This window comes from Saccopteryx bilineata, chromosome 3 (genome assembly GCF_036850765.1).
Source record: "Saccopteryx bilineata isolate mSacBil1 chromosome 3, mSacBil1_pri_phased_curated, whole genome shotgun sequence".
NCBI lineage: Eukaryota > Metazoa > Chordata > Mammalia > Chiroptera > Emballonuridae > Saccopteryx > Saccopteryx bilineata.
In genome coordinates, this window is record NC_089492.1 from 22,582,754 (window position 1) to 22,607,214 (window position 24,461).

The 24,461-nt window shown below is 35.0% G+C and overlaps 1 protein-coding gene across 3 annotated transcripts in view; it reads left to right on the forward strand.

Moving 5' to 3' along the window:
• Nucleotides 1-24,461, forward strand: part of CSMD3 (CUB and Sushi multiple domains 3) — a 1,246,722-nt gene that overhangs the window by 245,256 nt on the left and 977,005 nt on the right. For all 3 annotated transcript variants that reach the window (XM_066265798.1, XM_066265799.1, XM_066265800.1), the window contains exon 4: nt 14,726-14,920. In XM_066265798.1, the coding sequence (XP_066121895.1) occupies nt 14,726-14,920 (195 nt within the window). The remainder of the gene's footprint in view (nt 1-14,725; nt 14,921-24,461) is intronic.

Below are 24,461 nucleotides of genomic sequence, written 5' to 3' on the forward strand. Positions count from 1 at the left end.
GGCTCAAGTACCCAGCTATTTTTAGCACCAGAGGCTAATGTGCTCCAGTGGAGCTATCCTTAGTGCCATGGCCAAGCTCCAACCAAACAAGCCACTGGCTCTGGGAGGGGTAGAGGGAAAGAAGGAGGAGAAGAAAAGAAGGGTGGGCTAAAGCAGATAGATGGTCACTTCTCCTTTATGCCCTGACCAGGAATTGAACTCAGGATGTCCATATGCCAAGCCAATACTCTATCCACTGAGCCACCGGCCAGGGCTAAGGATTCTTTTATGCAGAATAAACAGGCTAATAGGAGATATATAAAAATGTTAACATAATTAGTCTCTTAACAAAACAAGAACATTACCCTATATAGAAATCTATGGGTATAGAGCAGCATACATATAATCTGAGCATCTATTCAGATTTTTACTTAACAACTAGTAGATATAAGCAGATAAACTATAATTTAACTTCTGAGGAAATTCTCTAGCATATAATCTAAAGGCTAAATTAAATAGAAAATAATAATTTTGAGAACTCTATATGAGCAAAGAAAAATTTAAAGATAAACTAATATGAATATTTTTTATAAATTTTATTTAGAAAATTAAATTTAACATGGTGACATTGATTATTACGAATACATAGGTTTCAGGTAACCATTTCTATAGCATTTGAATTGTTGATTATGTTATATACCCATCGCTCAAAGTCAAATCATTTTCTGTCACCTTATATTTGTCCCTCTTTACACCTTTCTCCAAACCCACACCCCCATATTTTGACATCCCCAGGTCCCCCTCCCCCTGTTAATTACTACACTTTTATCTTTGTCCATGAGCCTCAATTTTATATCCCACCTATGTGTGAAATCATACAGTTCTTAGCTTTCTCTGATTTACTTATTTCACTCAGTATGCTAATGTTCATAATGTCTATCCATGTTGTATAAATATTCTTTAAAAGACATAAAGTATGGGCATGATACTGTAGAAAAAAAACAAAGAAATACACTTTGAAATTTTAAAAATTGAAAAATCAATAGAAGGATTAAAGGCAAATTTGAGAAACACTTTCAGAAAAGGGGAAAAGACAGATTTAGGAATTTGGAAGGAAGAGATAAAGTAGTAGCAGAAAGGCCTTCAAATGATTGATAGGCCTTTTTAGATCATTGATAAAAGGAAGGAGAGGACATTTTCCAAAATATTTTTTTCTAAAGCAGAAGACACAAGTTCCCATATAGAAAAGGTCCAATAAGTATCCACAACAGTTGATGAAAGTAACTTCTTCCTTCAAATTAAAAATATATATATTTAAGCTATGAGAAAATATACAGATTTTTAGCAAGTGACAGGGAAAAGTATGCTCAAATTGAATGTAGCAAAATTTAGAATGCCTTTGGTCTTCAAAACATTAACAGTAACACAGACTTGCTTTCCAAATGCTAGTATAAGTGGTTTCCATACTACACTTCTTTTTTTAAAGAAAATTTATTTAGAAAATTAAATTTAATGGAGTGACATTGATCAATAAGAGTACATAGGTTTCAGGTAAACATTTCTATAGCATTTGAACAGTTGATTATGTTTTGTACTCATCACCAAAAGTCAAATCATTTTCAACCACCATATATTTGTCTTTCTTGATTACTCATACTAGAATTCTGTATCCATCCAAACTGTCATGGAATTTGAGTATAGTATGAGGCATTTATAGGTATGCATTATTTATCTCTGAAACACACATTCTTTAAGAAGATACTAATGTTTATTGTAACAAAGAAAGAGGCCATGATGGGATATATAAAAGGATTTAACTAAGAAGGTAGTCTTAGGGAATAAATAGAATAATTTCTGGTAATAATAGAAACATAAAATAGAACAACTTATTTAGATGGAAAAGACTAGAATGTCCTGAAATTTTTTTCAGTTATCTGAAGTTGAATTTTTGATGTTTCTGAATGTATGTGGGAAGAAATTCAGGCAAGAGGCAGAGTTTGAAGTTAAGTTTTTCTTTAACATGAAATTAAAAAATATATAATTTTGAGAAAACAGAAACTTATGCAAAAAAACAAAAGTAATATAATGCATAGCTTTGCTAAGAATGTTAAAAATAGTATTTGTATTGTTATAATGTTCACACTAACTATTGCAACAAAAATCTTAGGGGTAGAGTGCATTAGCAGGGTGATATTTGGAGGTAATGAAAGAAAGTACAGCTTTTGTCAATTATGAGGAAATTATATGTCTTAAAATAACAAAAATCATGATATAGCTACATAAACATTTTTTTTCAGAGACAAGCAGCTATCAAAAGAATGAGTTGAACATGTACTTATAATGGCTTCAAATGTCTTATTATATTTGGCTGTGTTTTAACTCTCTGATGTCATTTTATTCAAATCCCATCTTCAGTAAATCCAGTTGAACTACAATGGAGTCTTCCTGTTCCATGAACTTGTGAGGTGTTCTGTGCTGTAAGGTTTTTGCACTTACAGCTCTCTTTCCTGGGATGTATTTCCCAGAGATAGCCTTGAGGTTAGCTCCTTTGCCTCATTTAGTCAGATTTTTAACTCTAATATCAACATCTCAGTTTTATCATCTTTTCTTAGGTAACATATAATACCTGTACCTTCATCATCAATTTTTTTGTTCCCCTTTCTTCATATTTCTCTTTAACATTTATTTTTAAATAATACCTTAATATTATTTATAAGTGTCACCTCTCCACGATCTGCTCACAAGTTTAGCTCACAAACTCCATGAGGTAAGGGGTATCCATTCAGTGGTGGGATTCAGCTGGTTCGCACTGGTTCTGAAGAACGGACACCTAATTTTTTGTTGAGTTCAGTGAACCGGTTGTTAAAATGTCACTCGTCATCAGGGTTCTCTCTAAGGTGGGTGCCAGGGCAGCCACCCAATGTGGAAATCACAAATTTACATTCCTTACCCTTTTTTAACGCTCATCTGCAAAATAGCATATTCTAAGCTCCTATAATATTCATTTTGGTCATAGGTGAAAAAAACTGCAAGAGAGGATGCCAATCAAGAAGCAATATGGAAATACCTTAAATATCAGTTTTATTGTATTTTTGTCAGGTATTATTTTATACTTTTTCATTAATATTTTAAAACTTTCTTATAACAATCTAGTTTGGTATACCTCTTTTATTGTTCTTGTTTGAGTGTTAAATACATAAAATAATCAACCACCTTTTGGTATATTATTTTTTTATACTTAAAATGAACATTAGGGCAGAGAACCAGTTGTTATGTTACATTATTTGAATCCCACCACTGTATTCTTTGCTCACTGTCATATCCCCAGTGCCTAGACCAATGTGTGGCATGCAGTAGGTGCTTAATAAACAAATGATCATTAGATAATATTAAGTGAGAGAATGAATAAATTAAAAAAGAACTTATACTACATAATGAAAAGTCATTTCTAATTGTATATAATGGCAAAATAAAAGAAAAATACCACTTTAAAAGCTAAAGTAAAGATTGTTTTTAGTGCACATGAGTTATTTATATTTTAATCAAATATTTCCAAAATATATATTGTCCCAGAAAATATAACATGATTGATAAGATGAAGCAGAATATAATTAATGTTCTTTTATATGAGTTTATGTGGATTGTTCTAATTTTTCAAAAAGAAAAATTAGGGAAAAATTTCTGAGATCTGAGCTATTATCTGATATTTCTTGCAAGACTTTATTTCATCAATAGTTTTATTATGCAAAGCTCAGTTATTGTCATTCAGAAACAGCTTGGAGATGTATGCCATTGTAGTGTTTGCATGAATAAATAAGCATATTATTAATAATCAATGGCAATTAGCACACAATGTACTTCCTCTTAAATTTAATTATGTGCTGATTAAGAGTGTTTGGGTTCTTAATTAAAACAAAAAGGTCCAATGATACTTAATTTCTATATTCATATTACAATCCTAATAACTTTAGTCCTCAGTCAATCCATAAATAGCTCCTCTTAATTTTAATCACAAGTATGCATGATCACTGAAAAAAGCCTGAAAGGTAATTGGGTAGGTTACATCAGGGAGAATTGTATGCAGTTTGCCCTCATGAAATGAGGAGCCTAGTGATAACCAGTTTAAAACTAGTAATATAACCAGTAACTAGTAGTACAACCAGTAACAAAACTAGTTATCATGATTACTAGGTGTCAGTGCTTAAAAAGGTAAAATACATTCTAAATATTAAGATCTCAGTGAAGATAAATGAACTGAGTAATAATGTACATACATTGTTGGGAGACCTTTGCCCATGTTAAACATGATGTGCTTTGAATACAATGAAATCAGACATATTCAATGACTCAATCCTCAAAAATACATATTTTCCTGAGGAAAATGAGTTCAAATGCAGACAGCTCTCTTTCAGTGTGAAACATGAGACTGTTATGCAACCCTGTGTTCACTGAAGTGCTATATACAATAGCCAAGATTTGAAAGCAGCCCAAGTGCCCAGCAGTAGATGAGTGAGTAAAAAAGATGTAATACAGGCTGACCTCTGGTGGCACAATGTGTGAAGCACTGAAATGGTACACTGAGGTCACCAGTTCGAAATCCTGGGCTTGCCAGGTCAAGGCACATTAGAGGTGATGCTTCCTGCTCCTCCCCCTTCTCTCTCTTTCTCTCCCTTTCTCTCTCTCTCTCTCTCCCTTTCTCTCTCTCTCTCTCTCTCTCTCTCTCCTCTCTAAAATGAATAAAGTAAAAAAAAAAGGATGTGATATATTTACAAATGGAATACTACCCAAATGTAACAAAGAAGGAGATCTTGTATTTTGTGACAGTATGGATGGACCTGAAGATTATTATGCTAAGTGAAAGAAGCCAGTCAGAGAAAGACAAGTACCATATGATCTCACTTATATGTGGAATCTAATGAAAAAAATTAACAAAATAAAAACAGACTCATATATATGGTGAACAGATTAACCACTGTCAGAGTGAATAGGGTGGGGGCTGGATGAAAATGGTGAGAGGACTAAGCAAAAGTAAAAACCCCATAAACTACAGTAGGTGGTTATAAAAGGGAAAGGAAATGTGGGCTAGAGACGGTAGAATACTTTAAATGGTGGCTAAATGGTGATGAATGAAGACTTGACTTGGAGTGATAAGCACACAATACAAAATACAGATGATATACAGTGTGTCCGTAAAGTCATGGTGCACTTTTGATGGGTCACAGGAAAGCAACAAAAGATGACAGAAATGTGAAATCTGCACCAAATAAAAGGAAAAGCCTCCCAGTTTCTGTAGGATGATGTGGCAGCATGTGCGCATGAGGAGATGATGACGTAACACTGTGTATACAGTAGAGCAGCCCACGGCCATGCCAGTCGAGATGTGAACAGTACAGAGGAAAGTTCAGTGTGTTCTGTGGCTCCCTAAATTCAAATCCGTGACCAAAGTGCAACGTGAATATTGGCGCATTTAGAACGAAGCGGCACCACATAGGAATAACATTACTAGGTAGGATAAGCAGTTGAAGGAAACCGGCAGTTTGGTGGAGAAACCCCGTTCTGGTAGGCCATCAGTCAGTGATGAGTCTGTAGAGGCTATACGGGATAGCTAACTAAGGAGCCCTAAAAAATCTGTACGTGAGCCCACATCGAACTGCACTGAATAGGTATGAAACTGGGAGAGATTAGAAATGTCAACTACTTCTATACAGTAGGGGTAAGAAGGTTTGGTAAGGCTCTTGCTTTCTTAATCAAAGGATGGAAGGCATCCCTGGGGCAAAGGTCAGCTAAAGAATGTTTCATGCCTGCATATTGTTCAGATCACCCCCAGGGATCCCAATTGAAAAAGAAAATGTGGCCCTGGCTGGTTGGCTCAGTGGTAAAGTGTCGGCCTGGCTTGTGGTTGTCCAGGGTTTAAATCCTAGTTAAAGCACAGAGGCTGAAGCAACCATCTGCTTTTCCACCCCTCCCTCTTTTCCTTCACTCTCTCTTTCTTTCTCTCGCTTTCTTCTCCTCTGGCAGCTATGGCTTGATTGGTTTGAGCACATTGACCATGGGTGCTGAGGATATCTCTGTGGAGCCTGCACCTCATGCACTAAAAATAGCTTGGTTGCAATCATAGCCCCAGATGGGTAGAGCATTGGCCCCAGATGGGGGTTGAGGGGTAGATCCCAATTGGGTGCATTCAGAAATCTATCTCTTTATCTCCCATCCCATCACTTGGAAAAGAAGAAAAAGAAAAGAGAATGTAAGAGATAATTAAAGGATGGTTTGGGTGGGTGGTGAGTTTTCACTGGCACCTGAAAATAACTAGAAGCAAACAAACCAGTTCCTAATAAGATTTAAAGGAAATTTTATTTTTTAATTTTATTTATTTATTTATTATTTACAAATTAACTATATTTAACAGGGTGACATGATCAATAAGAGTGCATAGATTTCAGGTAAATATTTCTATAGCATATGAACTGCTGATTGTGATGGGTGCCCATCAATTAAAGTCTAATTTTAGCCAAATAAATTCTAGTGTTCATTTAGAAATCCCTCTGTTCAATTCTTAATGCAGTTTTCAAGCATTGAACCCGCATTAGCAGATGCAGGATATAAGAAATGTAATGATCAATGTTACCCTGTTAAATTTAATTTTCTAAATAAAATTATATATATATGAATAAAATTATATACATATATAAATAAAACTATACATATATAAATAAAACTATATATATAAAGAACTGTGTACTCTGAAGGATAGTCTACCTTTTTATACCCACCTCAAATTCTGGAAAAAAAAAATGGACAAGGAAGAACTATCCAATAGGAAATGCCAGAGCCAGAGGACAGCAGAGGATGCAAGTATAAGGAACCCCTTCTCAATACCAGAATCAGGATAGGAGAATATTTATAATATCCTCCAAAAGAATCTATTCACTTCCATGACCATTTTCTTCTCTAACAGGTTACTGATTTATGAGGAAGTAAAGGTGGCCTTAAGGGAAACAAAACAAAACAAAAATGAAAAGGTTTCTATGCTTCTTCTGGAAACCTTGAATTTGAGCAGGATGCAGTAATGAGAAGGAGGTTTGTCAGTAGTAATGGGAAGGGAGGGAAAGTTTCTTTTTCTGAACATCATCTGATTCTGTGGTTTTCAACATTTTTACACTTGAGGACCAGTGGAAATAGAATTATTTCAAGAACCACTAAGGTAGAAATCTCCCTGGCATAAGCAAATTCAACCAGAATCATTGGGTCTACTATCTACATCAGGGCTGTTAACTCTTTCATGGACCAGCACAAAATTTCCACTGGGCAGGCACTGGTCAATGGACCCGTGGTAGAAAAACACTGCAGTAGCCTAGATTTCAATGTCTTTGACAGTCAAGCTTCCCTGGATAAACACAATGCGCTGCAGGATGACAGAACAGTAAGTAGGAAAACATCTGGGTCTCTGATGACCAGAGGGCATAGTCTGATACATCCTAACTTAGACCAGTCAGAGAGTCACATAAAGGGAATAACTGCTATCTATTTAACCCATTTTATTTTGAGACCTGCGGTCAGTATTAGCATAGCATTGACCCTAAAACAGCTCATTTAAAGGCTCTCCTGCCTGACCTGTGGTGGTGCAGTGGATAATATGTTGGAATGCTGAGGTTGCCAGTTTGAAATCCTGGGCTTGCCTGGTCAAGGCACATATGGGAGGTGATGCTTCCTGCCCCCCCCCCCCCGCCCATTCTCTCTGTCTCTCTTTGAAATGAATAAATAAAAATGTTTTAAAAATTTTTCCAAGTTGTAAAGGCTCTCCAAAGTAAGACCCTAATATTCTTTTCTGAAGGTTCATTCTGTATTTCCTCATATGTTTTGCATTTTGCCTTTGACCACATATTGTACATTTATCTATCTGGGCTTTTATTCATATAATTTACTTAACTCTCCTCTTGACTCCTTTTCATATAAAATCCTACTTATCTCATATAATATTCGTCCTTTTGCATAAGTACATAAATTGATTTTTTTGGCTTATAGAATTTATTATTTAATTGCCAGAAGGTCATAGTATGCAAGTCTTATGCTTCCAATTCAGTTATAATTTCAGAAAGAACAGAAATGGTGTCCTATTTTTATATCCCTTTCACATTTATACTGCAGGCTTCAATAATTATTTGGTGATTGATTAATTTTTGTAATACTTGGCATCGCTCACTTATATTGAATGAATATATAATCTAGTAAATTATCCACAACTAGTTTAATACATTTTTTAAAAATTAAGTCACTTTTATATAAAAGTCTTAATACAGATACTTGTCCCAATTCTGTCATAAGGAGAGGAAAGTCTATTCATATTTTTCTATTATTCCGAATGAAGCTTTCAACTGCTACCTGTGTGAGATGCAACATTATTCCACTTTTAGAAACTGTAAAGTAAGGATGGCTGCAATTGTGCCTCCATTACACACACACACACACACACGCACACACACACACACACGCACACACACACGTGCGCTTTGTTAATATTCTGGTAGCTATACAGCATATATATTTAGATTTAAATAATCATTTTTCTTTTATATTTCTTGATCTTTCCACTCATATATTCTCATACATTGGTAGTTGTTTTACAAAACAAAAATGTTTCTCATCAGTTCATTTAAGGTAGTAAAATTTGTTTTGCCAAAAAAGGACACAAGTATTTGATATTGAAAGAATTTCAATTGCCTCTTGTTCACATATCAAAATTACTTATCCAGTAACTGCTAGTCCTTGGATGTTGTACAATAGATTTTTTTCCATTGTATTTGATCATTACTTTCAAACTGACTCTCAGAATTTCACCTATATTACCTGTGGGTCCTCCTTACACCCCACTCTCAAAACAGAATGATGTTGCCTAGACAGCATACATTTTTATGTTTCTGGTTTCAAACTACTCTTCCACTTCTTCATACTTCTTTCATTTGGAAATATAATAAGCACACCTAAAGATTTATCTTAGTTTGAAAAACAAAGGGTAACAGTAGACTTTAATCTTTTCCCTGGGGGGAATACATTGGAGACTGTTCGCATCCTCCCCTCCTCTCTGCTAAATCAATCTAGTAATCTACTTTTCTCTTAGGCATACTGGCTAAGACAGTGCTGCTTTGCTCTCATTTCTTCTCCAGCAACCAATAGTTTGTTTGAATTCCCTTTCATTAAGTAAAAATAATAAAAATAGTAATGGGCATTCTTTCTTTTGATTGCCAAATCTGAAGAAATTTTCCAAAGTTTTAGTATGACTTTCAAAATGTGAATGTGGCCTAATATTTTTTCCATCTTCAGTATTTCAATGAGGACTGGCTGTGTAGCCAGGAGTTTATGAATTGTGCTCATATTTAGGAACTGGCTTATATAATTTAATGTAGTTTCATAAAGAGGAAAAAAGATAATTTGAATGGCACAGTATGTAATTTGACCCATACAAGATCACATGCTACTAATGTGGTCCAGTGCGTATAACACTAGTTTAATTCATTATACACCTACAGTTCTCTGCTATTTTACCATTCCACTCTATTTTGTGTCTAAACATTTACTCCTAAAAACTCTGTATGATAGTCATTTTTTATATTTTTCTACTGGAACAAATTAACTGAAAAATTAACTGAAAAATCCTGTTGTTCTTTTTTTTTTTTTTTTTTTTTTTTTGCTTGTTAATAACATATCAGGCAATATGCTAAGTTCTTAACACACAAAGGCAATTTAGAACCCCTGTTCTCAGAATGCTTATAGTCTAGTGGGAGGGAAAAATATATAAATAAATTATAAGATATTGCTAAATCTATATATCATGACCTTATATATATATGTGTGTGTTGTGTGTGTATACAGAGAGATATATCTATATCTATCTATCTATATATTATATATATAGAGAGAGAGAAATTAAAGTCCATGAACATGATAGATGAAATAACTGATTAAAAATATTCACAAACTATAAGGCCCTGGCCGGTTGGCTCAGTGGTAGAGCATCGGCCTGGCGTGCAGGAGTCCCGGCTTTGATTCCCAGCCAGGGCACACAGGAGAAGCGCCCATCTGCTTCTCCACCCCTCCTCCTCTCCTTCCTCTCTGTCTCTCTCTTCCCCTCCTGCAGCCAAGGCTCCATTGGAGCAATGTTGGCCCGAGCGCTGAGGATGGCTCCATGGCCTCTGCCTCAGGCACTAGAATGGCCCTGGTTGCAACAGAGCAATGCCCCAGATGGGCAGAGCATCATCCCCTGGTGGGCGTGCCCAGTGGATCCCGGTCGGGTGCATGCGGGAGTCTGTCTGACTGCCTACCCGTTTCCAACTTCAGTAAAATACAAAAAAAAATATTCACAAACTATATGGTCAAAAAAGAGTCTCCAAGTGAATTCTTAAATGGCACCATTTGTATCTTCTATGAATGGAATGACTCAGTCTGGAATGAAAGAACATTTTGTACCACTAAAGAAGTTGGAAAGCATTTTACTTTGTTCAGTGCTTTGAAGTCTTATGATGAGAGGTACTAGGTGGTTTAACTTGATATTATGTTTTTCTAAATTATTTTTAATCATCTGGGAAATAAAGCCCTGAGATTAATTTTCTGTAAGAAGTACAAACAACTTGATTTTACTTCCCTTAGTAGATATAATTTTACAATGTTTTAAAGCATTGCTAATTGATCTTAGCAGGATCATGCTTCATCTGTTTGACTGAATAATTATGCAATTCTGTAGTCATGGTATTCCTTATCATTTTATTTGATTTTCATTCCAATTTTCAAGGTCAAGTTTTCTTCTTGATATTTTGCTAAATATATTGCCTTTCACAATTATCCATGTCCTTCTAACAAATTGGATATTTTTTTTAGAGCCAAGGTTTTTTAATGTGTTTATTATTATAAATCACTCTTTTTAAATTGCTTGGTAGAGTATTATTGAATTTCTCCAAGGAAAACAGGGCAACACTGTTCTTCTATAGTCCTTTCTACATACTCTCTTTCAAGATTTACATTTTATTTTAAATACTTTTTTCTTTTAAAAAATCTACTGTGGACTACTTCTTAGGCAGCAATAAATAAAAGATATGTTTTTATTATTATTATGTCTGGCATAGTGCTTGATAAATAGTACCAACTACTAGAGGAAAGACTGAATTAACTAGTGACACCTATAGAGAAGCTTTGTGACTTTGTTTATACAAATCTTCTACCAGGAGTTGAGATTATCTCTGAATTTAATTTATGACTAAGAGAAGAATAAACTGACCTTTATCCTTGACTAAATTACTATTTTTTTACTAATTTTTAAGACAACAAGAATGATATAACCTAGTATATTAGCACTTAATAAAGACATGACACTATCCATACCTCTAATAGTTCATAACTTAACCATACCAAATTTAGATGTCTCAAAAGCAAAATTAATTATAATAATAAAGCTACGATTTCTTGAGCTAATAATATCTACCATGTATTGAGTACTTGCTCGACATGTAAATGAATCATATATACTATTTCCTCTAATTATATCAAAATTCTCATATCCAAATAGTGTGCATGTATTAGTTTTGCTACTTCTCACTTAAAATAATTTTGATAATTTTGTTTAATAATTATACATACTTACTATTATTCTAGTATTAACTTTATAAATTCATACAGTATATATCTTACACACTTAGCAAAATCTCTATTCATATGTATATTTAGAATGAATTTCTTTTTTTTAATTAAGTGAAAGGTGGGGAGAAAGACTCCTGCATATGCCCCAACCAGGATCCACCCAGCAAGCCCTCTATGGGGCAATGCTCTCTCTGCCTATCTAGGGCTGCTGCTCCATTGCTCAGCAATCAAGCTATTTCAGAACCTGAGGTGAGAATATGAATATGGGGTCATCTCAGAGCCTGGAGCTAACTTGCTCAAATAGAGCCATAGCTTCAGGAGGAGAAGAGAGAAAGAGAGAGAGAGAAAGAGAGGAGAGTGAGGGGCGGAGAAGCAGATGATCACTTCTCCTGTGTGCCCAGGCCAGAAATCAAACCCGGGACTCCTACACACTGGGCCATAGAATGGATTTCAATCATGTACTCTGTTATTCTCTTCTGGAGATCTTACAGTATCTCTTTTAAAAAAATTAAAGACACAAATAGTTGCCCTCTCTAATCATGAGCCTATGCATTCACTATGTAAAACTATCTTTGCTCGATCTTTTTGAAAGTATTTTCCCCCGATTCAGTTTCTACCCTATTACATTCATAGACACTGTATTCACTATATTGCTAAATCTAATAACTATTATAGTACTTTGGTTATTATATGTTTAAATTTGAATATACCTATTAACTCTTTGTTTTGTTTTGTTTTTGATCCAGCTAACTCCTTATTCTGTTTCTGATCTTAATTTAAGCCTTACAGCATCATGGAATTCCTTTTATTCCTTCTCTTAACCAAGACTAATTAGGTTTTCACAATTGTATGTTTTCATTATAGCTTATACATTTATCTCACTTGTCACATTATAATTACTATTCTATAATCATTTATTGCTTTTGTTAACACCAGGTTAGAAAAATCCATGAGGGGAGGGCCATGTGTATTATTTGCAAATCTATATCCCCAGACAGCAGCTAAGTAAACATTTGTGGAAAGAATATCTGCTTTTTTATGGATAAACAAAATGCAGAATTGTAAAACCACCTGAGAGTTTTAAATTAGAGACATCCAAGCTTAAACCATAATCCTCCTATTTATTATGTGGGTGTTCTTGAGAAAGTTATTTAATCTACCTGAGTCTCAGGTTCTTTTTCTGTACAAGGGGGAAAATCATATATGTTATTGGGTATTTAGTGAGACGTAATTGGGAATATGAATATCTCTGTGTCTAGAACAAAGAATGACTCAGAGATGATATCAGCAATTAAATTACCTGTCTTAAATTTTAAAATCTTAGAAAGCAAAGATGTTGCTTTAACTTGTACATATCACAGAGCAAGGTTAATAGTAATCCTCCAGATTTTCTGATGAATAAATTGGTGTATCACTTACAAAGTAGTTATATTTTTTTAATTAATATTGCCAAGTGTCACTAACCTGTAACTTCTATCCAACAATTGGATTTTTGTTTACTTGAATCTTTTCCAAGTAATTTTTTCTACATCAATACTTAACACTTTCGAATAGTTAATGTTGCCAAAATACCTTCATATTATTTGCCGATAATTTAAATATCTCTGAGAAGAGAGGATAAATAAAATGTACATCTTTTCAGCAAAAAAAAAAAAGGTTTTAATTTACTTAATCATTTGTTGTGGATAGAAAAGTAAACCTATATAAAGGTTCTGTGCCATTTTCAGAGACGTATTTTGTATGTAACTTCTTTTGATGTGCTTTCCAGTGACCTTCTCAATTCATTCAACTGTCCACTCTTAAGTATTTCTGTTTTATTTACAAACTTTATCTCATGAGATAGATCCAAGAATTAATGCTACAAAGGCTGCAGTACATGGGAAGTTTTGTTTATATATTTATTTTTGCACTTAACATTGATCAATGTTCAGCAACAGTATGGTGAAAATAACTTGAATTACTTCCCTGCACCATCACACTCCAACCTCACTTTAACCTTTGCATTATAGAATGAATATCAGATAAGAATTGGTCAGGTTCCATAATTGTTTTATTTTAGTTACCTAAACCTTAGATCAATCTATTAGTCGCATCTTTGTTGAAAGAAAACAATCAACTCAGGAGTTCTGCTTTTAGATGAAAGTATTTGCTTCAAAAGGGAACTGAAACGACAAGCCCAATATATATCTGGCATGCACATTTGATGGATATGAGAATTCTCCGGTTTATTGTTCATATCTATTTTCCTTAACAAATATTTTATAATAGTTAAAATGGACTGTTTTGTCCCTTCACCTTCTCCTCCCAGCCCTCCAGTGCCCTCCTCTGTGACAGTTGTCAGTCTGTTGTCTGTATTTATGAATCTGTTTCTATTTTGTTCATTAGATTCTACATATTGATATAAGTGAAATTATATGGTATTTGTCATTCTCTGTCTGACTTAAGCAATTCAAACCTTGATAGCTGGTAAAGAGACATGACAGATATCCTGGGTTCAATTCCTGGTCGGAATTGAATCATCTTCAATCATCTTCTTCTCTTCCTGTCCCTCTCCCCCTTCTCACTGTCTTCCTCTCTCACAGCCAATGGCTTGATTGGTTTGAGCATCAACCTCAGGCACTAAAATTTGTTCTGTTGATTTGTGCATTGGCCCCAGATGAGGGTTGTTGGGTGGATCCCAGTCAGGGTGCATATGGAAGTCTGTCTCTCTATATTCCTTATCTCACTTAGAAAAGAGGATAAAAAAGAATAAGAGTACTAGGGCATATTAATGAAACTTGATTTGCTTATTACTAAGTCAGTAGAAAGTAACTTCAAAGAAACCACATAAATGCTGTTAATTTGTTTTATCTATCTATAAAATATGAGTAATTCTGATTTTAGAATTGTTACAAAGATTAAATAATACAAAATATCTGATCTTTTTCAACACAGAAAGTGACTTTTGCTCAGTAAAATTTAGTTCCCTTCCCAATTTTCTGTTACATGTATTTAAACAATAACCATTTCTTGTGACTGTTTTTAAAAGGGTAGGATACATCTGTACCTACATTTTTATAAATCCAAAAATTAAAATATGTGTTGAAATAACTGTAAGCTGTCCTTTCCCTGTCTTCTACAGAATTGCAGAGTAGCTCTTGTGGAAACCCAGGAGTCCCACCCAAAGCTGTATTATATGGTACAAGGTTTGACATTGGGGACAAGATTCGCTACAGCTGCGTAACTGGATACATCCTTGATGGTCACCCTCAACTCACCTGTATAGCCAATTCAATTAATACAGCCTCATGGGATTTTCCTGTTCCCATCTGTAGAGGTAAGGACACATATATCATTTTTATGCTGATTAATATTTGACACAATGAAAACATTTTAAAAGTAATAGTTGTAGTCAGTAGGAAGAGTGTTTTGCAAATGTTTCTTTTTTGATATATGAACCTTAAAAAAATTAAATATATGTGTCTTATACTACATGACAAGTTTAGAAAAATGCTTGTTAGATAAGACTTTATTTGTGAAATGAGACAGTAAATATATTTTATATTTATAAACATATTTATGCATACAGTGTGTATGTGTATGTCTTCATATTTATATTAGGAAAACATGAATTTTATGATGCTTACAATTTAATTAGGTTTTTAAATTTTGAAATACTGACTGGATTTGTGAATCTCTAAGCATTTTTGGTAAAGGACTTAGTAGGGGGGATTGTGGAATTAAGAATGCCTTGTGGTTTTTTATCAATACTGATAAACATTTTTTGTATTATGGGGAAAACACAATAATATAGTAATGGGGGAAAAGATTCAAAGTACAGAGACTGGAAAATAGAATATGTTCAACATTAGCTGAATTCATGTGTGAATAATGACACAGAAATTCTGGAGACTGCCATTTCTTTCTCCCTGGTCTTTATATTTTCTAACAACAACAAAAAGTTGTATCTCATTTATCTCTTGACAAGCGCTTCAGTAATTCCTCTACTGATGAGATGTAAGAATGTCCAACTGCTCGTCTAAATTACTTTGTAGCTTCCTCTCAAACCTGGGGCAGCAGATACATGCAAGAGAGACCTATGGAAATCAAACACAGCTAGTTTCTTATCCCAGCTTTAACAATTACCACATGAATTACCTTAGGCAAAGGATCAAATCTGCGAGAGTTAGCTCACATTTATCTTACTTAACCAGTGAGAGAAAAAAACCCACAAGTTCATTTGTGAAAATTTAATAACACCATCTCTACCTGCTACTAAGTAAAACTCCTGCCATATATGACATTCTTCCAGTGTTCGCCCCCGTTGTTGTCGCTGCTGTTGCTGATACTAGTACTACCACTGCTATCAATGTTATTACTGCTACTGTTTCTGCCACTAGTGGTGCTATTTCTATGACTACTATTAGCTACCATTTATCTGAGCACTGTGAGTGTACTAAGACATTATAAGCATAATCCCTTTTAAATTTCACAGCAATAGAAAACTGAAATTCAGAAATTGAAAAATTATTGCCTAAGGTTACTCAGTAAGTGTCAAGAACTATGAAGAGTATGAGATTTTACTTGCAAGTTAATACGTTTCTCTGCCTCAATGCCTTGAATGGTGATGGAAGACATAAGACGTTTGGGTCAGAAACAAAGGAAAGTTTATTTATTCATTGGAGTTTTAGGAACTAATGTATTGACATTTGTGACAGTTCCACAGGCCAAATTCTCAGAAAATGATATGAACGTGAGATGCCTTCATATGTAGTAGGTGGTATTATGGAAGAGGAATTGTGACTTAGGGAAACCAGTTTCTTTACAAACAGCACACCTGCCCTTTGCTCTGGAGGGAGACACTATCTCTGTTTCCCAAGCCTGTAAGTTGCCCTTCAATATGGTAGAAGACGTTATTTCATTTCTTCAAGTCTATTTGCTATACAAATATTTCTGAAAAGGTGGTCTGGTACAAAGAGTAGAAGGACAAACTGTGCAGAAATGTTAGAGTCCAATGGAGAAATGTCTGCCCACAGTAAACAGGGTGTGATGGTGATGCCAGTTTTGAATCCATTCTATCTGGTTTCAAAGTCTGAGCTTGCCGCCACTTTGACATTTCACCAAATAATTTGCATCTCCCTTCCAAAATATTTTATTATGGGAGGAAATTGAGTTCTATATGGGAATCTGCCAAAAGACACATTTTCAGATTTTTAAATTTGAAAGATTAGTGTTTGGCAGTTGTTTTTTTTTAATAATATATGAAAATTTAAAAATTACATATGTGTGTGTGTGTGTCCCTAGATCAAAACTCCCTAAATCAAAACGACTTACTGAGATACTTAAAGTCAAGAAACATTTTTAAGATATTTCAGTGGAGATGTTGGGAAAACAGCTGTGTTAGGCTTGCTCACTTGTACTTTGCATGATTAGTGCATGAGCATGTGGCAAGGCCACGTGTATAGCCCATGTAAGGCGATGGCCGCTTGGATGGATTGCAGATTGTGATTGCTTGCCTGGCTCTGTGAGTGGCCGTTTTGCTGTTTGTTTGCTTGCTGCCCAAGAAGCAGTTTCCCCTGACTGTTTGCTAGTCCGCCATTGGGAGACTCTATTAAATGGGAACGGCCCAACACTCTCTGGCTCTACCGTTTCTCTACTGTCTGCCTGAATCCAATATGAACCTGCCTGGCCTTCACAAGGGCATTACAGGATCAGTCCCAATACTACCAGAAAATTAATTTATCTTGTGGGACTTGCAATGCTGGTGATCAAGGCCAGGCAGGTTCACACTGGATTCTGGCAGAACACAGAAAAACCACTGAGTCAAAAGGTGTTGGACCGTTCCCCATTTATTGGATTCTCTCAAAGGCAAGCAATTAAACAGGAAGGCATGATGGCTGGCGAGCAATGGGAAAATCACCCCGAGAGAAAGTACCCGTAGCCTTATATAGGCTGCATACATGTGGCTTTCTGCCACGTGCTCACGCAGTAGTCATGCAAAGTGCTTGCAGCTGGAAAACAAGCGAGCAAGCCTAACACAGCTGATTTCCCTACAGGGCTCCTTTTCCTTTCCAGTTCCGAGCCTGTCTAGTAAGAAACATGAATCTAAATACTGATTCTGCCACTTACTGACTAGAGCCTTTGAGCAAAAATTATTACTTTGAATACTATTTCTTTAGCTATAATAAGATGAAGAAATAGAAATACCAAAATCACAATACTATTAGAGTTTAATATGATAGCTTATGTAAGGGGACGGTTATATAATAAGTTATTATATATGCTAACTCTGTCTTTCCAACTTTTTTAGAACTTGTTACATTCTTCTCTTGAGAGAAAGAAATTAGTCAACAAAAACTGCATGGAAATCACTTATTCCTATATCCAAGCCTAAAACAAAATCTAGCATTCCAGTTTTAATTAATGTTGATGTTTTATTTGTTTTTGCCATCGTGTATACCTAACTTCCCTACTCATTACCCCAAGTTCTGCAGACTTATTTCATTTAGTTTCCATTCTAAAGTGTAGGGTTTGTTATCTTCTCAAAAATGATATCTACTGCTTTAGGAAATTCTGCCTGATTAACTTCAGTCTGTCAAGTTCAACATTTTTTCTCTTTAACAAAATACTAATAAATATATTTACTCATTGAATTATGTTTATTAAGGGCCTACCTTGTGCAAAGCATTATCTCAGGAACTGAGGATCAAAAGATAATTAAGAAACAAGCTTTTCTTTACAAACCGAGTTCTAGTGGGGCTTATCATAATGTAATTGAATGATTAAAATAATGTATTATAATTGCTTTAATATCAGAATCTATAGAGTGTGTTAGGCACCTTGGTAAAGAATATCTTAATTTCTCCCAGTTAAATGGGAGGAAGTTCAATTAGGGACAAGGCTTTAGGAGAAGAAGCTCTCAGAGAGGTCTTGCAAAAAACACAAATTATATAGAGCAAGAACATTTTCAATGAGGTGATCATTTTCCTTTCTAGCCTCTAAAGTTGTCCCAGTGTTACTATTAGTCACTGACGAAAAGTCGAGTATGTAAAATCATACTCCATAAAGCACATGATCTAATTTTCTAAAGAACAGTTTATCTCTCACTAACCATTTTTTCTAAAATTAAAACTGAAAGAATAGAGGAATAGTGTATTTGGATTTTGTGTAGCAGTCATTCATTTTGAAAGGAAAGATAGGAGACTTTTCAGTTCATGGCTTCCCTCTACGCTTTGCCACTTTTTCAGAAGTGTATTGATTGCAGGCGCTGATAAACCTGTAATGATAGGCTTATTGCTTTCCCTGGAGTTTATATAGAGTCTCTCCTTGGAGATACTCTTGCTCTCAGACAGTTCTTCTGATGCTGGATAAACAATGATAGTTTAATTAAAAAAAAAAAAAGAATGTCACAGCCACCTAGAGGGTATGGTGCAAGGGTTTTTGTATTTATTCAGAGGCAGGATGAATTTTATCAACACCAATGGCTGCTCTTTGTAAAAGACAACTAAACTGCCTGATGCTGGGCTAAACAATATTCTAGCAAACAGCGAAGCTGAATCCTGTGCTCTAAGTCTGGAATGAAGAGAGCTGGCACCCATGCCTTGTTTGCACCATTCCTTAGAGAGACATTTTCCATGACACTTACTGCACTGATCTTTGATGTGGTCCCAGACACCTTTTCAACTCATTGCTCCCGACACTCTTTACTGAATAAGAGCCGTTGGCAGACAATGTAAAATGCAGAGCTATTCCTAGATTGAACAGTCTAAACTTCATAATGATATTCTATATTTAGAATGGCATTTGATATACACACCTGAGGGCAAACTAAAAGCAGTGTGTGCAAAAGTTACATATAAATTATAGTGTCATCGATGCATCTAAACCTCAGCTCCCAAAATAAAATCAAACTTTTTGATAGAAGAATTCACATTTTAAGGTATAAGGAGTCAGTCATAAAAAATTTAATTTGGTATTAGAATAAGTTTTTGATGAATTAGCGAAAATTTTCAGAGGGTGCTACTCTTTCTTGATGATTTGAGTAAATTTATAGCAAAGCAAAGATCTTGGCTCTATATAAGCATTCAGAGAAAGACTGATGGTTACTAGGATGTAAAATGTTGATGTTTGTTTTGATCTAACACTTGAGATCTTAATGGGGAGGGTTTGGATGTTAGTGATGTAGATGTCCTAGTGAGCTAGAGCCATCTAAATCTAATATTTGAGAGTACAGATAAGCAAACAGGTTAATAAGTGAGCTCTTGCCTCTGACAAAAGAAAAGAAATTGCAATTAGGTAAATTAACAATGAAGAGTTAAAGAGTCTTCTAAGTTTTATCCATGGGAATGAAACTGCCTTCTGCAACATGATAAAGAAAATAGTTAATGGGAAAAGTTAGCAGCAGCTTGTTTTATCAGAACATAATATTATTTCCCTACTCTTAATCTTGACCAATGATTCAGGACCAAAATTTGATACCAAAACACAGAGTATAGATGAGCAGTTAAAGACAATAGTGGGAAACTGGAAAGGGGAGGAAAGGGTTAACCAGATGTTTTCTATGAGAATATTATACCAAAAGCACTTCAAAGAAGCAGTGACTTCTAATCAAAGGTTAGCAGTAAAACAAATTAACAATCAGAAAACCTAACAAAGTGGGTTAAAAATAAGTAAAGCTTTGTAAAGAATTTCTTGTTCAGACCGGAGTGGGTGAGGGGGCTGGTGAAAGGCTGACCACTGTACTGTGTGTCCTCATGCTCAGTTTCCCCGGGCTGAAACCATGTCACAAGGCATTGGAAAGCAGAAAATGCCTTTATTCTGTGTATCTGTACTGACTACACATAAATGCTGAGACATGACATTCAGAATTATGATTCTATATTAGAATATATCTTTTTTTTTTTTTGTATTTTTCCGAAGCTGGAAACGGGGATAGACAGTCAGACAGACTCCCGCATGCGCCCGACGGGGATCCACCCTGCACGCCCACCAGGGGGCGATGCTCTGCCCCTCCGGGGCATCGCTCTGTCGCGACCAGAGCCATTCTAGCACCTGGGGCAGAGGCCAAGGAGCCATCCCCAGCACGCAGGCGATCCTTGCTCCAATGGAGCCTCACTGCAGGAGGGGAAGAGAGAGACAGAGAGGAAGGAGAGGGGGAGGGGCGGAGAAGCAGATGCGCGCCTCTCCTGTGTGCCCTGGCCGGGAATCGAACCCGGGACTTCTGCACGCCAGGCCGACGCTCTGCCACTGAGCCAACCAGCCAGGGCCTAAAATATATCTTATTATTTATAAAAACAAAGTAAAAATAGTAAAAATAAAACTGAAAATTATTTATTTTTTTGGAAATTAATTTTTGAATTGAATACCCAAGCACATAAGTAACTCAGTGTCATGCTTTTATTTGTTCTTTATAGTGTTTAAACATAACTACAAGCTATAAATTGACAAATGAGACTATTTTCTCTTGTGAGATTTTCTGTACTATATCACATTTTACTTTTTCATTGAAAACTAAAACCTGTATTTTCTTTTTTAAAGATTTGATAAATAAACCCTAGTAAATGCCTTCTTTTTTGCCCCTTAAATCCACTCTCAGAGAAGAGTATGTTTCCATGTAACTCCCTAACCATAGATTTCCAAATATTTCAAATATTATTTTTACAAAATGTTTTAGCTCAGACTTTCACTTTCTCTGCTGCTCTTGACATTATTACTGAGCAACATAATTTGGGCATAATTTGTTTTCATTAGTCATATCATTTTATAGTATAAAGTGATCTGGTCTCTTTATATGAACTGCTGCTACATTTGATAGTAATGGTGAAGACATTTTGTGTAAGCAAGTTAATTTTGAAGGGTTATTTTATCACCTAAATGACAGACAGCAATATCTCAGGGATGCCAGGCCCCAAGGAAGAATTACAAGGGTCCCAGGTCACTTGTGGCTCCTTCATTTCTCCCTGTAAAAATGCTGGCTGTTTTATCAACAATCAGGCTAAGATTTAGTTCCCTTTTCATGTAGCCTAACCTTGTTCTGAAAAGTACATTTGTGTGATCAAATAATGAAAATGTCCTGATCAACTTGTTTTAGTAGTTTCTAGCATGAGGCAGCAAAGGACACATGATTTGCCTTTAGATGTATGAGATCTATGAGTTGATTTGTCTTCCTGCCATGTGTTACCTGAGTGTTCTTATATAAAAATGGAATATTTCTGCCTATTTCAGGAGATTGTGAGTGTTAGATTAGATTAAATGATGACATATTTTAAGAATTGTGTATATAATGCCTAGCACATAGAAAGTACTCAAAACATTCAAACTGGTTCTAAATATATAAAATATAATTTTTTAAAATAATGTAGATGTTCTACTATCACTCACTGTGTTATAGTTTGTTTAAAATATTTAAAATATCTCTTGACAGTTAAACATGTGCTTAGAGCTTTGAAATAACAAAAGTATTTTTTAAAAGAAGAGTGTAAACTGTGGGAAGAGTAAACACTGGACCAATGAAAGCCTTAGCTTGCTCTATATTATTGCCACTGAACAACATATGGAAACTTTATGTAAATATTTAGTTTTTCAGTTCTGTGTTCTCATCTGTATAATAGGGGAATTCCTTATTGTTTTATAATTTTATGATGAGGATTATATTAGTTAATCTATATGAAACACAAATCTATAATATTCGGCAAGTAGTAATTACTCTCTTAGGTCTATTGTCATTGTCAAAAAAGGTGTTTGAAAATTGGACAACAGAAAATAAACATATCGATCCTATACATCGAAAACCCCAAAGAATCCACAAAAAGACCACTAGAAACAATAAGCCAATACAGTAAGGTCGCAGGATACAAAATTAACATACAGAAGTCAATAGCCTTTCTATATGCCAACAATGAAACATTTGAGAACAAACTCAAAAGAATAATCCCCTTCACGATTGCAACAAAAAAAATAAAATACCTGGGAATAAACATAACAAAGAAGGTAAAGGACTTATATAATGAAAACTATAAACCATTGTTAAGGGAAATCAAAAAAGATATAATGAGATGGAAGAATATTTCTTGTTCTTGGTTAAGAAGAATAAATATAATCAAGATGGCCATATTACCCAAAGCAATATACAAATTTAATGCAATTCCCATCAAAATTCCAATGACATTTTTTAAAGATATAGAGCAAAAAATCATCAGATTTATATGGAACTATAAAAACCCCCGAATAGCCAAAGCAATCCTAAAGAAAAAGAATGAAGCTGGGGGCATTACAATACCTGACTTCAAACTATATTATAGGGACATGACAATCAAAACAGCATGGTATTGGCAGAAAAATAGACACTCAGACCAATGGAACAGAATAGAAAACCCAGAAATAAAACCACACATATATAGTCAAATAATTTTTGATAAAGGGGCCAACAACACACAATAGAGAAAAGAAAGCCTCTTCAATAAATGGTGCTGGGAAAACTGGAAAGCCACATGCAAAAGAATGAAACTGGACTACAGTTTTTCCCCCTGTACTAAAATTAACTCAAAATGGATCAAAGATCTAAACATAAGACCAGAAACAATTAATTACATAGAAGAAGACATAGGTACTAAACTCATGGACCTCAGTTTTAAAGAGCATTTTATGAATTTGACTCCAAAGGCAAGAGAAGTGAAGGCAAAAATTAATGAATGGGACTATATCAGACTAAGAAGTTTTTGCTCAGCAAGAGAAACTGATAACAAAATAAACAGACAGCCAACTAAATGGGAAATGGTATTTTCAAACAACAGCTCAGATAAGGGCCTAATATCCAAAATATACAAAGAACTCATAAAACTCAACAACAAACAAACAATCCAATAAAAAAAATGGGAAGAGGACATGAACAGACACTTCTCCCACGAAGAAATACAAATGGCCAAGAGATATATGAAAAGATGCTCATCTTCTTTAGTTATTAGGGAAATGCAAATCAAAACTGCAATGAGATACCACCTCACAACTGTTAGATTAGCAATTATTAACAAGACAGGTAATAGCAAATGTTGGAGAGGCTGTGGAGAAAAAGGAACCCTCATACACTGTTGGTGGGAATGTAAAGTAGTACAACCATTATAGAAGAAAATATGGTGGTTCCTCAAAAAACTGAAAATAGAACTACCTTATGACCCAGCAATCCCTCTACTGGGTATATACCCCCAAAACTCAGAAACATTGATACGTAAAGACACATGCAGCCCCATGTTTATTGCAGCATTGTTCACAGTGGCCAAGACATGGAAACAACCAAAAAGCCCGTTGTTAGATGACTGGATAAAGGAGATGTGGCACATATACACTATGGAATACTACTCAGCCATAAGAAATGATGACATCGGATCATTTACAGCAAAATGGTGGGATCTTGATAACATGATACGAAGTGAAATAAGTAAATCAGAAAAAACCAGGAACTGCATTATTCCATACATAGGTGGAACATAAAAGTGAGACTAAGAGACATTGATAAGAGTGTGGTAGTTATGGGGGGAGGGGGGAGAGGGAGAGGGAAAGGGGAGGGGGAGGGGCACAAAGAAAACTAGATAGAAGGTGACAGAGGACAATCTGACTTTGGGTGATGGGTATGCAACATAATTGAACAACAAGATAACCTGGATATGTTATCTTTGAATATATGTATCCTGATTTATTGATGTCACCCCATTAAAAAAATAAAATTATTAAAAAAAAAAAAGAAAATGGACATATCTAGGTTCTAAAACCACACAGGCAGTGGACTCATTTTTCTCACAGTTTTATTGGTTAAGAGGAATTTTAAGCCCCACATTAGCCTAACAAATTAGGTTGGGATCAGCAAATAATATATGTGAGTAGTG